Here is a 15,028-nt window from a genome sequence, read left to right as displayed (position 1 = left end):
CACTAGGTGTAACTTTAAGCAATGTCATGCTCCGTTAGATGAGGTGCAGCTGATGGGGCTAAGTAACTTTAAGCAATGTAATGCTCGATTAAATGAGGTTGCAGCCGATAGGGCTAAGTTTCATCTTTCAACGATCGAATGATAGGCATGTGGCACGTGTAAGGGGGATGAGTTACTCCTATAGACCAATTAACGGATTTCAATATAATTTATAGCTTTGATTTCTTTACTCCTTTTTCTGTCTTTTTGAATTCCACTTATTTCACTATTAAACTACTCTATTTTTATTGTCCAATTAATGAATTTGGGAATTTTAAGAGTTTTATATTCATTTCTAAACTAACGTTTAGATAGATGGATTTGTCTTTTCATTTCTTAATCAATCTTCCATGATATATAAGAATCACAAAAATGGTCTTCCCCCTCTCTATAATGCATTTTCCTATGACCAACCCCTCAGTTACACCATGAAATGCACGTGTCTTGCTAGGTCTCTCTCTCTCCCTTTTTTTTTAATTATAAATTTTTTATTATCTTTATAGAGAGTTGTATTTGGAAATATTAATCAAAATGTACTAATACTGTATTTGCAACACCATAAATTTATGCTAAATTTTATGTCAAAATAATAATTAGTCTTTGTTAAATAAATGCTAGCCATTTTTTTTTTAATATCTTTTAAGATTAAAGCTTTTCTTTGGGTTATGATGTTTTTTTGTTCATTGCCTTCAACTTTCAATTAACACTCTTATAAAATCTGCCCCTTTATTATCTTATTAAAAAAAAATCATTCAAAATTACAAACAGTTCAAAAAACCAAAAGAAAAAGAAGGCCTCTAACTCTATTAAGCATGAAGTAGTGCTCCAAACATGACATAAACAAAATATGTGTTAAGAGTTAAGACACATTTTAATAATACAAATAGTCTCCTCGCGGCCCATGCCATGCACAAGCTCAAATACTTATATATATATATATATATATATTTTTTTTTTTTTAAAACACCCTCACAAAATATGATTATCTCACCAAAGAAACATGCAAACTACAAATTGAAAGAATGGAAAATTTTGAATTAAATTCAAAATAAATTAAATAAAAAACTTCAAATTTTAATATTCAATTCGGCTTGATTTGACTCACTTAAAGCTGTGCTAAAAGATAATCACAAAACCACTGGGATTTCACCTAAGCTTTTAGTTTACCCTGTTTTATTATTGTATTCAAAACTCGATGTAGTGAGTGAGGACTACAAATGGGCCTTTTCTTGATTATTCAAAGTGCAATGATCACCACTAGTAAACCAAAATGCCCTTTTATGAATTTGGTTCAGATCAAGTAATCAATTTCTATGAAATATTAGTATATTCTTCTTGTTTAAAACACATAAAAATATCACAATTTTTTTGAAAATTAACCAGGTTAATTCTACATCTCATTATTTGAACTAAAGTTACTGTGCACTTTGGATGATTAAAAAGAAGTGTTACGTTCATAATATTTTCATAATATTTTTACAATAAAATAATATATGGTAAGTTGTTACTGGTTCAAATTTGAAGTCACAATTTAAATTATTTTTTTGCTCATCCATAACAACCAATAACAATTTACCACTTAAAATTTATTATGAAAATGTCGTGAAAATAGCATGCACGTTAGATTTCTCTTATATTATACTCCTATCTTATTACTTAAAAGATAATTGTTGCCTAAAGGGTGATCTCAAAGTTGCAGAATGGAATCTCTTATCTCTTATATAAAGAAGAATAGTACATGCCTACGTGCCCTTTATAGATTATAGTACATAGATATTTACAACTTTCATATATAATAAATCTTCAAATGACAAAGTAGGAAAGAGTGTGACAATTATTTTTTGGGGGTTGGGGAAAAGAACAAAAACAACGTGACTTGTTTAGAGGTTCTCATGAAAGGATGCCGTTCAAAGTTTACTGCCTTCACAAAATTCATATAGATGAGACGAAAAGCTCATAGGAATTTGTCAGTTGTCTTGATATATAATTGAGAGATTGATATTTGCTATCATCATTTGAAAACAGGCTTCTTAATTACCATTCATCTTTTTGTGCCATTTATCCACATTCTATCTTTAATTTTTGTGGCTCAGGCTATATTTGGGAAAGGAAATGAAGTACTACACCTTTTCTTTTTTTTTTTCTTTTTTTGTTAATAACGAACAAAATCCAAAATTGTTGTGTCCGTTTATTAATGGAACAGGCTTGGGCCGTATAATGTGGACAAGTGTTTAATATTTAGTATGTGATCTCATTTTATTGGGTCCAGTATATGTGGAGGTATATTATGCATCGTGTACATGAGTGTTGCCTCTTACATAAATATTTAGGGAGAACAATTTATTAAGCTGAAACTGAAAACTTTTTACTGAAAATATTATAGATAAATGTAAAAACTAGTTGAAATAGTATAGTGAGATCCGTGAATAGTGTTAGAGATATATATTAAACATATATTAGCCCAATATAGTAGGCCCAAGCCCATTCCTGCTTGTACTAGTAGTCTAGGGTTTAGTTGCCTATATATACTCATATTAGGGTTCATTATAACACAGGTTTTGTACTACACTCTTATACAATAAAGATGTAGCCCTTAAGGGATTCCTCTGTGGATGTAGGCCGTCAAGGCTGAACCACGTAACCCTCGTGTTCTTGATATTCCTATTTTATGCTTCCTCTTCCGCATCCACTCTAGCATACACAACATGGTATAACACATTGTGTTTGATAATATTGTCCATTTAACATGGTATCAGAGCTAATATTCAACATGGTATCAGAGCTAATATTGTTAACATGGTATCAGAGCCAAACTTCATTTTTAGTATCAAACAAACATCTCTACACAGCAAAGAAGATTCATACATGCATAGCACAGATTCACAATGCCCCCGCTTAGCTTCAAATCCAGACCCCACGGCATCATGTAGCCGCCATGACCCACTGCTGTGTCTAGATCCTCAAGCCCAAGCAATCTGTGCCTCTCCTTATCAGATCTGTGCAAATCAAGACTTTGCCTGAAGAAATCAACCCCACATACGTGCTCCACGGCCTATCGTGTGGAAAACCTAGAAATCCGGTCACCAGAAGCCCTGCCACGCGCCTCCACGCGCCGTAGTTGACTCCGAAACTCTCCCATGCGCTGCCTCAGATTCCTGAATTTTAGATCGTCTTCTTGGTACACGCGCCGCCCCTACGGCCTCCTCGTCGACCGCTCTACAGAACCTGAAATTTCGGTAGCCATTTGACCCTGAATGCGCCCTCACGTGCCTCTAGGATTTCGGGCTTCTCCTCCACGTGCCGGTGAACATCACACGCTTTGCCACGCGTCGGAAACTGATGCTGATGTCATCTGACGTCATCACTCCACGTCAGCAGCCACGCAGCACGTCCACATCAGCCCTAATCCAAGTCAGCACCACGTCATCAGGATGAGTCAGCGTCTCTGCAGCTTGATCCGTGACCCTACCCGAAAAACCCGAACCGACCTGGTCCATGTAGCCGTTGACTTTGACCCTGATCTGTTGATTTTGACCAGTTGACTTTGACTTTTTGCGTTGACCTTTGACCAAAAGTCAAAATTTCTGAAATGGCCTATCCTGCTCAGTTTTTCGTGTAGATTCCAATTTTGGACTCCGTTTCTTCATTTGAAACTCCTAAATTGGTCAATTGGCACATTCTTCATTTTGGTTTCTTCAAAGGCATTCTTCAAGGCATCTCCAAGTGATCTTTTCATACTTATCCAACCTCAAGTCTTTATCGAGCTTCCACCTTGAGTTTGAGGGAGGGTGTTAGAGATATATATTAAACATATATTAGCCCAATGTAGTAGGCTCAAGCTCATTCCTGCTTGTACTAGTAGTCTAGGGTTTAGTCGCATATATATACTCATGTTAGGGTTCATTGTAACACAGGTTTTGTACTACACTCTTATACAATAAAGATGTAGGCCTTAAGGGATTCCTCCGTGGATGTAGGCCATCAAGGCTGAACCACGTAACTCTCGTGTTCTTGATGTTCCTATTCTATGCTTCCTCTTCCGCATCCACTCTAACATACACAACATGGTATAACACATTATGTTTGATAATATTGTCCATTTAACATGGTATCAGAGTACTAAAAATGCCAACACAACCACTCTAGCATACACAACAAATAGTACTAAAAATGAAGTGGAGTCATGAATAGTAGTAAAAATAAACTAAATAGTAAAATAAGCTGACTTTAAGCCCTAATCCCAACACAACCTTAGTGTGTGTTTGAGATGAGCTAAAATTTTCAACTTATCTCTACTTTCATCTTACTTTTGTTACGTTTCATGAGTCTAACTGCATTATTTGATATTATTTATAAATCCCACTATACTATTCAACTTATTTTTTAATATTTTTTTTTATACTTTCAGCAAAATATTTTCAGTTTAAGACTTTAAGTTACATAAGCTATTCTAAATGAATACTTAGTAACTTGCTTCAAAAAAATTGGATACATCCACCTCAATGCATGTTATTCGCAATTTTACAATGTCATATATTTTGCCAATGACAATAATCAAGCATTTGTTTTATTTAGTTTTTGCACATTTTTATAATCTTTTCCTTTTTCTTGAGCAATATTTTACTTGAGTTTATTTTTTAGTCCAATAAACTGATGAAAGTAAACTCTCCCAACCGAGCATGTACCTCATGGATTCATTGAATTGTGATTGTAATATGAATATTTGATGATATCTTATTATTGATGTGTATGCTTTACTATCAATGCTACTTTTTCATGGTTTTAAAAAACAAATTGACTCATTGAAAAACAAACAAACAAACAAATTGACCAGCAGCTTGATTGAATTAATCGAGAATTAATGTCTAGATTGATCCAATACTAAAAACCAACCACTGTAAAAATTGTTCCAAAATCGATAAAAACCAATGAAAAACAGTCAAGCCCAAGGATCAAAACCAATTAATCCCAAGAATCTATGGTTATGTTTGATAACAGTTTTTGTTTTCTATTTTCAAAAACTTGTTTTTGGGAATTTTAAAAAAAAAAAAATTCTTGTATTTTTGAAATTGAAAATATGTTTGGTTAGTTGAAATTAAAAATGTAGTTTTTTGAAAAAAAGAAAAAAAAAAATACTAAAATATATTATTACTAGGATTTGAACTCTAATGCTAACTCACTAAATGAGACAAATTCACTAAATTAAACGCATATTTTCATTCACTTTTGAAAATTAGAAATTGGAAACAGCCTTTTGCATGTTTTTAGTTTCCTTCACAAATTGAGTTTTGAGAACAGTTTTTGTTTTCTGTCCATTTTGAGATGCCAAACAAGTTTTTTAGTCTCAAAAATAAAAAATTATTTTTGAAAATAGAAAATAATGGGAAAAAACAGTTACTAAACATACCCTAAAATGGTCTTGACCAAATTTTTTTTTTTTTTTTGTTTGTTGCTTAAGAAAAACCACATGCATTATTATTATAATTATTGATAAAAAAGAACTAAACTATTTATCTAATTTTAGAATCACAAGCTCGACAAAAGTTAATATATTCAATTAATTCTTAAAATACTTGAATGAATGTGCTATTTATAAAGGAAGAATTATAGCACTTTTCCTCGTTATTTCGAAATGAGACTTATAATTTTTTTTTTAGTGAATAAACAATTTAGAATACTTTTTTTTTTCCTCAAAAAAAGAAAAAAGAAAAGAATATATATATTTTAAAGATCCTCTCATTTTTTTTTCAAGGTGAGACTTGACATCACCATGATTTAACTTATAGTTGAATCCGATCTAATTTTTAAACCTTAAACCTCTCACTTTTTTGATTCTTTTAACTATTTTTTTTAATTTTTATAAAAAAATTGGTTTTTTTTGGGGGGGGGGGGGGTGGGGGGTGTAATGGTGGGGGGCATCCAATTATTTCATTTTGAATCGCATCATACTCCTCCAAGTTTACATGGACAATCTTATTATCAATGAATGGTTAATGTAGGTAAATTTAGACACTAATGTATTGTAAGCTCATACAACACTAAGTAACTCACTTAAGAGAAAGTATCTTATGACACTATCTTATACAACACTCTCCTCACGACCGTGTTGACCTATGAGACTCATATATTACGAGGGGAAGCTATATAAACCGATTTTCAAAATACAATTTCCCACATTAGTTTGATTAGGTGTGACGAACGTGAGTCCCACTCAACCACAAAAAATCATGAAAATGGTGGCATTTGTGTTAGTTCTTAGTACTAGGACTTACAACCTGTTTGCTTGTCTTTCAATTTTCAACAATCTTATTATGTACTTCATATGTTATTCAATGCACAAACCCACATGCATAAACGGGAAATTTAAGAATGATTTCACTCAATCATGAAAGTGAAGCTATAACCAACGAGACCAACTTTGTTTGTTTGCTAGAAAAGTTCCTTTGTCTAATCATCCTAGCTGACTATCGTGCACATGAAAATCATGTTACACACACACACACACACACACAGACTTATTATTTTGGTTTTCATTGTCCAGATAAAGATTAGAATCTTCACAAAAAAAGAAAAAGAAAAAAGAAAGATTAGAATGTCCAGCTTCTAGGCATTATGAAGTTGGGCTCTGAGAATAAAATCCAAGCCCAATAAGGTAAGCTTAGCCTACCAAGACCAAAGGCTGAAAGTGTGTTTGAACTAAAAAGCAAACCCAGTTCACACTCAGGTTTAGCTCCGGCCCGGCCCATATATCATTCTTTCCCGAATTTCACTTGCATCAATTAAACTACTACTCCAAAGCGCCGTTTTCTGGGTTTGGATCTTCCTCAAGCTTTTCAGAAGAAAAAAGAAAAGAAAAGAATTTTTATGCCCAAAAAAAGGTCAGTTTTTTTTTCCTCTTTTTATTTTTGTATTTGAAGAAATTATATGAATAATCTTGGCAACTAGTTCTTTGTTTAATGCTTGGGTTTTCAATATTTTGTACTGAAATTGAACACGCTCACCACCTGTTTGATGAAAGTCCTGAGTGGGTTCCGTTTTGATATAAATCAGTGCTAATAAGAAAATTAAGATTAATTGTTTTGTGTGTCATGTATATGGTGCATTTGTAACTATTGGTTAGAGTTGGAAGAGCTATTGTTGAGAAATTTCACATGTATATGGAAGCTTTTTTTATACATATATAAATTATCCAAAAGGTGTGTTTATGTTTTCATGGGAAAATCACTCAAAACAATTCTCTGTTATCTTGCAGGTTTGCAACTTTTGGTGCTTTATTTTTGCTAGAAGTTCCACTCAATCTCTGAAGAGTATGTATTAATGTCAACCATTCCCTTGGTTATCCTGTCAGCCTCACCCACAGACAGCCAGACTCACAGACTTACCCTCTCATCTCTCTCTCTCTCTTTCTCACAGTCTCTACAAATCTGCATCTTAGGTAAGGGTTTTACAATTTTGCACTTAGGTTTTATTTATTGTTGGGGTGTGGTTTAAAACTTCTAACAATTTTGTTAGTATATGAATGTTGTGATTTTTTATTTGCTAAGTTTTTATCATAACTTATTTAAGATATTTTTCTAAATATTGTGAATATTTATTTAGTTTTGTTAGTGTAAATATTGTGATTATTTATTTGTTAGGTTTTCATCATAACTTATTTAAGATATTTATTTCGTATTGTTAAGTTTTTATCATGACCTTTGAAGGATTTAAAATTTTGTATTGGGTATGAAATGGATAGCATTGCTAGGTTTTTTTATCATAACTTATTTGAGAATATATATTTTTTTTAAGATTTGAATGGGTTTTGAAAGTTATGTCATTAGAATGATTTAGAATTTGTAATGGGTATGAAATGGATAATGAGTGTTTTTATATGTGATGTGGAATGAATATATGCAAATTTGCTTGAGGGGTTGGGACATAATGTCATAACCATACTATATGTTGTAACCGGGTGTTGATTGCATTTAATACGTAATGTTTGTACTTTGACCAGATAAAATGTTTTGTTGTTGACATTGAATGAAAGTGTTATATTTGTCGCTAACATATTACACTTGACTTTAATAGGTTGACAATGACTGTAATTGATATAAATCTGTACTACGGTGGAGAGCTTTGCAATGATGATGAGAATGAGGGATTGCCATTTAAAGGGCGGGGTATCAAGTGCTATTATATTCAGATACATCGTAGGTTGAAGACCCTGAATGATTTGAAGAGGATAATTATGGAACAATTGCGTGTGAACCCTGTTTTGCATGACATTAAAATTATTTTTCGTTCTCCACATGAAATCTTCCATCAACACATTAATTACAGGTATATGGTGATGGAAGAAGACAAACATGTGAAGATCATGTTTGATAGGATGGAGAAAATGGCCCAAATAAATGCTATTGAGTTGTACATAAGTGCAGAGCCACATGCAGAAGTTGGCGGTGAGGAAATGCAACAAACAACTACAAATCTACAGTTTATACTCCTAGATGATCGAAGCACCACATTGGAAGGCTATACACCCCCATGTGAAGAGATGCCAACACCGATTGAGAAGGAAGGCAGCCATAGATATCGAGGTAAATTTTGTAAACCTCGAGATGAATCTTTTACACATCTAGAGGAGGAAGACGAAGAAGATGTTAATCAAAGTGCCATTAATGGTGAAGATCTTGATAATAGAGATGAGTATGAAGAGACAATTAAGCGAGATGACTTTGACGAAGATGTTGATGACCATGAAATTGCTGCCAATCTTAATGCTGATGATATATTTGATTGTGATGAAAATGATGTTGACGATGATATTGGTGTCTAGCATGTTACAAACACAATCTCTGCCTACACACCTCCTACCCCATCATTCTATGCAAATACTTGGAAAAATATGGTTGATCTTTCAAATGTTGAGATACCATTTGCTTCTACTTGGCAAGAGGGGATGAATTTTGGTAAAGGGTTGATTTTTGCCAACAAAGAGGCGGTGAAGCGCGCATTAACAATTTACAATGCTAAGGAAAACAAACAATTTTTAATCAGTAGGTCCACCAAGGTGAAGTTGTGTGTGAAATGGAGGATAAGTCATGCAAATGGTACGTCGGGGCATTCATGAAGCCTAAACTTCATGGACTATGAGCGGTCGCAGTTTATGTGGGTCCTCACACTTGTATATCCCTCGAGTTGCCAAAAGATGGTAGAATGATGGATTCTAATTTTGTTACATTAGAACTTCTTCCGATTTTACTCAAGAAACACATTACCACAGTTCATGATCTTAGAACTAACATGAGCATGAAGTTTGGCCATGAACTTTCTTACTCTAAGGTATGAGATGCAAAATAAAAGGCTATTGCGAAGATATTTGGGGATTGGGAAAAGTCTTACCAAAAGTTGCAAAAGTTATTATTAGCATACATTGATCAAGACCCGGGTACCCGATTTTTCTATCATACCACACCTGGGAGCGTAGCAGGTACTAATTTATTGCACTATGTATTTTGGGCTTTCACTCCATGCATTGATGGATTCAAATATTGCAAGCCAGTGATCAGTATTGATGGGACCCATTTGTATGGTAAATATCAAGGAAAGTTGTTGATTGCAATGGCAACCGATGCTAATAACAAGGTATTTCCTATTGCCTTTGTCGTTGTGGATATTGAGTCAGAGTCCAGTTAGAGGTGGTTTTTTTAGAATGCTTCAGGGAGACGATAGGGGGTGTGATACCTGATGAGGGAATTTGTATAATTTCTGACCAACATGAGGGTATCAAAAATGCTATTGCAACCTGGCCTAAGGATGAAAATGGAAGATTAAGGGTATTTCACCGATATTGCCTTAGACATATCACTAGTAACTTTAACACACATTTTCAGGACCGGATTCTAAAGTCATTGGCCTTCAAAGCGGGATATGCTATTCAGGAAGCAAAATTCAATAACATAATGGACTCAATTAAGAATGCTGAGATTGAAGCCATTAAGAAGGAGTTGACCATTGGTGTTAATGGAGGCGATCTCAAACCCTATAAGCCACACACATATCTAATGAGTGAGCCTGTGGACATGTGGACCCAGTCACATGATGGTGGAAAACGTTATGGGGCAATGACAACCAATATATCTAAGTGCTTCAATGGGGTTCTAGAAGGTGCACGTGGTTTGCCCATAGCAGCAATTGTTGAGTTCATTTGGTCCAAACTTGTCGCATATTTCCATGATCGGCACAAAGATATTACTCATGATCTCTTGGAGGGTAAGAGGTGGAGTAAATATGCCATGTCCATTTATGACACAAATAAGCTCAAAGCCGCACAACATCATGTGAGGGAATTTAACAATCAGGATGATATATATCAAGTATTTATATCATACAATGACCATAGCACTGGAGGGGAACACAGTTATGAAATTCGGTTAATGGATAAAATGTGTGGGTGTGGGGAATGGCAAAACATTAAGATCTCTTGTTCACATGTAATTAAAGTCTGTGAGTTGCTACACATTGATCCGACCAAATATATTGACCCATGCTATAGTTTGGCGAATGCCATTAAAAGCTATTCCCATGGATTTACGGTGCCTAAGTCAGAGTCATTATGGAGGGATGTTGACGGCTTAATGTGGGTGCCTAACCTAGCATTGTTGCGGGACAAAGGTTGACCAGTGAAATCAAGAATAAGGAATGAGATGGATGGGGTCAAGCGAAAACTGGGAAGCCGGAGGAAGGAGTCGGATTTGAGGGAGAATCAACCCAAGCAAAGATGTGGATTGTGTCATGAAGAAGGGCATAACCGAAGAAAATGTTTGGATTCTTGTGGCGCTTCGACAAGCGGTCATGTTCCAAACTAGGTACATGATGCTTCAATAATGTGCGGATTGTTTAAATTAATTTAGTTGCTTCTATGTTTAACTGATATTTACTATTTTGTCTCCTAACGATGTTATTTTATATTTTTCAGGCATGCGGTGATGTTCCATGACTGGCGTTTTAGTTGTACATTGTATTACTGTTGACTATGTTACTTATTAATATTGACTACGTTGTATCGGAACAATTTTTTTTTATTTTTTATATTTTTTTAATGCTGAATGTACTTGTAATTTCACTTTTCTCTCTCCACTGTACTTATTTCAAGTTTGTGATAGGAGCAGTAAGATTTATGATGAGAATTAAAATTATGCATTGTTGGATTAGATGGATCTTCCTCAGCTTCTTCAGAAGACAAAAATAAGAATTTTTATACCCAAAAAAAGGTCAGCTTTTTTTCCCTTTTTTTTTTTTTTTTTTTTTTTTAAAAAAAAAAAAAAAAATTAAGATTAATTGTTGTGTGTGTCATGTATGTGTATAAACTAAAAGATGGTGCATTTGTAACTAATGCGTAGAGTTGGTAGAGCTATTGTTGAGAAATTTCACATGAATTTGGAAGCTTTTTTTAACATATGTATAATATCCAAAAGGTGTGTTTATGGCTTCTTGGGAAAATCACTTAAAACAATTCTCTGCGGCGTTACTTTCTAGGTTCAGAACTCACCCAATTTCTACTGAAAATGTTCAATTTTTTTTTTCTTATTATCTTGTTCTTTAATATTTAGTACTTCGAAATCTTGCAAGCATGCAACTTTTAGTGCTTTATTTTGCTAGAAGTTCCATTCAATCTCTGAAGAGAATGTTGGGTTTGAGAGTATGTATTAATGTCAACCATTCACTTTGTGGTTATTTGGGATTTGTTCTAAAATAGAGGTTGCTTTCTTTTTATTGAATGACTTAATATTCCTTGAGACTTGAATTTTGTTTCTCCGATTGATTAAATATAACCCATATGAGGAATAGCAAGATGTCAGTAGTCATGAATGAGGAATAGGTAAGCAATTGATTGATTTCCAAGTTCTTTTGTTACGTTCTCATTCCTTGCAAGATTGAAGTGATCCTCTTAGTTATATATTTTTTTTTCTGGGTTTTCCATAACTATGACATTGGTTGTATCATTTAACCTCAGTTATTTGTACTCTGAACAAAGGATCTCTCTCAGTAGAACATCTTGAGCAGGGATTTCTGCAATAACTTGGTCAAAAGATGTGATTTTTTTGTTGAAGAAACATATTTGGTACCTATTTATATGAATTTTATTGCAGTTTCTACATGTCTTCTTTTTTTTTGATAAATAACGGAATTGTATTAATCAAAAAGTCCAAGTACACTGGGGGTGTACAAGGAAAACAATACATCAAACAGAAAAATTACAAAGATCCAGCATTTCTAAAAAATTAGAACAAGAGAAGAGATTAAAGGAAGAACTCCACTCTAGCAAGGTGTGAAGAAGAAGAGATTTAATTTCTGGAATAGACCGTTCCTTTCCTTCGAAACATCTTGAGTTCCGTTCTCGCCAAATACACCATAGGACACAGTGAGGGACAGCCCTCCATAAATCAATGCTCCGACACCCACCAAATGAACCTTGCCAACTCGAAAATAAATCTAAGACACCACGCGGCATAACCCATTGAAGACCAAATAGAGCCGACACCATAGACCATAGTTCATAAGCAATAGGACAATGAAGAAGAAGATGATTCACCGATTCCCCACTCTTTTTACACATATAGCACCAATCTACAACGGCTACACCCTTATACCATAAATTTTCAGTAGTCAAAATCTTACCTAAGGAGGCAGGCCAAGAGAAGAAAGCAACCTTAGTAGGGACCTTTGACCGCCACACAGGCTTCCAAGGGAAAGAAATGTCTAGAGTAGAGGAAAGAGAGAGATAGTACTCACTCACTTTAAAATTCTTATTCCCAGTTGGTTTCCACAAAGTTTGTCCTGACCTTCACCATTAAGGGGCATTGAATTGATAAGATCAAGAAAAGTGTAAAAATGCTCTGTTTCCCAATCTTGGGGAGCTCTAGAAAAAAGAAGATCCCAGTGAAGCCTATGGTTAGGAAAGGACATAACATCTGCAATAGAAGACTCCTTATTACAACTAATATTATAGAGTTCCGGAAAAGCCTCCCGGAGGGTGCAACTCCCATACCACACATGATGCCAAAATTTAAGTCTATCACCAACACCAACCTCAAATTGAATGGATTTTGAAAAGGTTGGCCAGCCTTGTCTTATGGTTCTCCAAAGACTAACACCATAAGGATTAGAGACTTCTTTTGTACACCAACCTCCCCAGTCATTCCCATATTTAGCCTCAATAACCCGCCTCCAAAGATGGGTTGTCTCTTATCTCCACAACCATTTCCCCAACAAAGCTTGATTGAAGGTTCTCAAATTTTTAATACCCAAACCACCATACTGCAGTGGAGAACAAACCTGGGCCCAATTTACTAGTCGGAATTTAGGAGACTCATCTATCCCACCCCAAAGAAAATTTCTTTGTAGCCTCTCAATACGAATAGCAATATCCGCAGGAATATGAAAGAGAGATAGGAAATAAGTTGGCAAACTTGAGAGAGTGCTTTTGATTAAGGTAATCTTACCACCTTTTGATAGGTATAATCGCTTCCAACTCGTTAATCTTCGCTCCATTCTTTCTAAGATAGAGTTCCAAATCGCCCTGTCCTTGAATTTAGCACCCAATGGCAGTCCCAAGTAAGTCATTGGCAAAGATGACTGTCTACAACCCAGCAAAGCCACAAGCTCCCCCATATTAGTCACCTCTCTAATTGGGACTAATTCTGACTTAGCCAGGTTAATATGCAACCCTGACACCGCCTCAAAAGAGACTAAAATTTCCCGCAAATATTCAATCTGACTTGCTGTAGCATCACAGAAAATTAAAGTGTCATCCGCAAAGAGAAGATGGGTCACCATGAGGGGAATATTAGATCTGGTATCAACAGTGAAACCTGAAATGTGTCTAGCCAGAACAGCACCATCCAACAGACGGATTAATGCCTCCATAACAATAGCAAATAAGAGTGGGGAGAGAGGATCTCCTTGGCGCAGCCCCCTAGAGCTCCCAAAGAAATCCTTAAGGGAGCCATTTATCAAGATCGAAAATTTCACTGTGGAAATACAGAACAAAATCCACTTTCTCCATTTCTCAGAGAATCCACAACGCTGCAACATATACATAAGAAAATCCCAGCTGACATGATCAAAAACTTTTTCCACATCCAACTTACATAAAACCCCAGGTATCCTTGCCTTGAGCCTATTATCCAAACACTCATTAGCAATTAAGATAGAATCTAGGATTTGTCTATCCAGAACAAAAGCATTTTGAGACTCAGAGATAATTCCAGTAATCACCCTTCTCAGCCTATTAGCCAGCAATTTGGAAATGACTTTATAAATGCTACCCACTAGACTAATAGGTCTAAAATCTCTCACACTGACAGGATCAACTTTCTTTGGAATTAGAGCAATAAAAGTCGCATTAAGACTTTTCTCAAAGACAGCTTGTGAATGGAAGTTGGCAAGAATCTCCATAATTTCAAGTTTTAGAAAGTCCCAACAAGCCTTAAAGAAAGCCATTGAAAAACCATCTGGTCTTGGAGATTTATCGCCATTACAACCTTGGACTACACCATATACCTCCTCTTCCTCAAAAGGTCTTTCTAACCAGGCAGCTTCCTCTTCAGAAATCATAGAGAATTCCACTTCATCAAGCACAGGTCTTTGGCCCTCATTTTCAAAGTACAATTGTTTGAAGAAGTGAGAGATGCAAGCTGCTATTGAATTAGGATCCGAATTCAATTCGCCTTCCACCATCAGATTGTCTATATTATTAAATCTTCTGTGAGAGTTTGCTGTTCTATGAAAGAATTTAGTATTTCTATCCCCCTCTCGGATCCAAAGGGCCCTAGATTTCTGCCTCCAACATATTTCAACCATAAGAGTTACCTTTTCAAGTTCAATGCGAAGCTGTTCTTTTTCCAAAGTCTCATCATATGATAGAGGACGAGTATCTTCCAGCAAGTCAAATGTTTCAAGGTTCTTCCATAACTTGTTCATCTTATCCTCCACATTGCCAAAT

The 15,028-nt window shown here is 35.1% G+C and overlaps 1 protein-coding gene across 1 annotated transcript; it reads left to right on the top strand.

The window, feature by feature from the left end:
• Positions 1-6,655: 6,655 nt before the first annotated feature.
• Positions 6,656-11,304, top strand: LOC112030141 (uncharacterized). Its single transcript, XM_024062827.2, has 4 exons — positions 6,656-6,917; positions 7,292-7,474; positions 8,110-10,889; positions 11,000-11,304. The coding sequence occupies exon 3, from the start codon at positions 8,117-8,119 to the stop codon at positions 8,855-8,857; it is 741 nt and encodes a 246-aa protein (XP_023918595.2). The 5' UTR covers positions 6,656-6,917; positions 7,292-7,474; positions 8,110-8,116; the 3' UTR covers positions 8,858-10,889; positions 11,000-11,304.
• Positions 11,305-15,028: the final 3,724 nt, after the last annotated feature.

The sequence above is a fragment of the Quercus suber genome, unplaced genomic scaffold (genome assembly GCF_002906115.3).
Source record: "Quercus suber isolate HL8 unplaced genomic scaffold, Cork oak 2.0 scaffold_164, whole genome shotgun sequence".
NCBI classification, from domain to species: domain Eukaryota; kingdom Viridiplantae; phylum Streptophyta; class Magnoliopsida; order Fagales; family Fagaceae; genus Quercus; species Quercus suber.
The sequence above is the reverse complement of the archived record's forward strand: the minus strand, read 5'-3'. Positions and strand labels throughout refer to the sequence as shown.

Excerpts from the sequence above, each read along its gene's own strand:
- LOC112030141 (XM_024062827.2), top strand. The coding sequence starts at position 8,117 with ATGACTGTAATTGATATAAATCTGTACTACGGTGGAGAGCTTTGCAAT.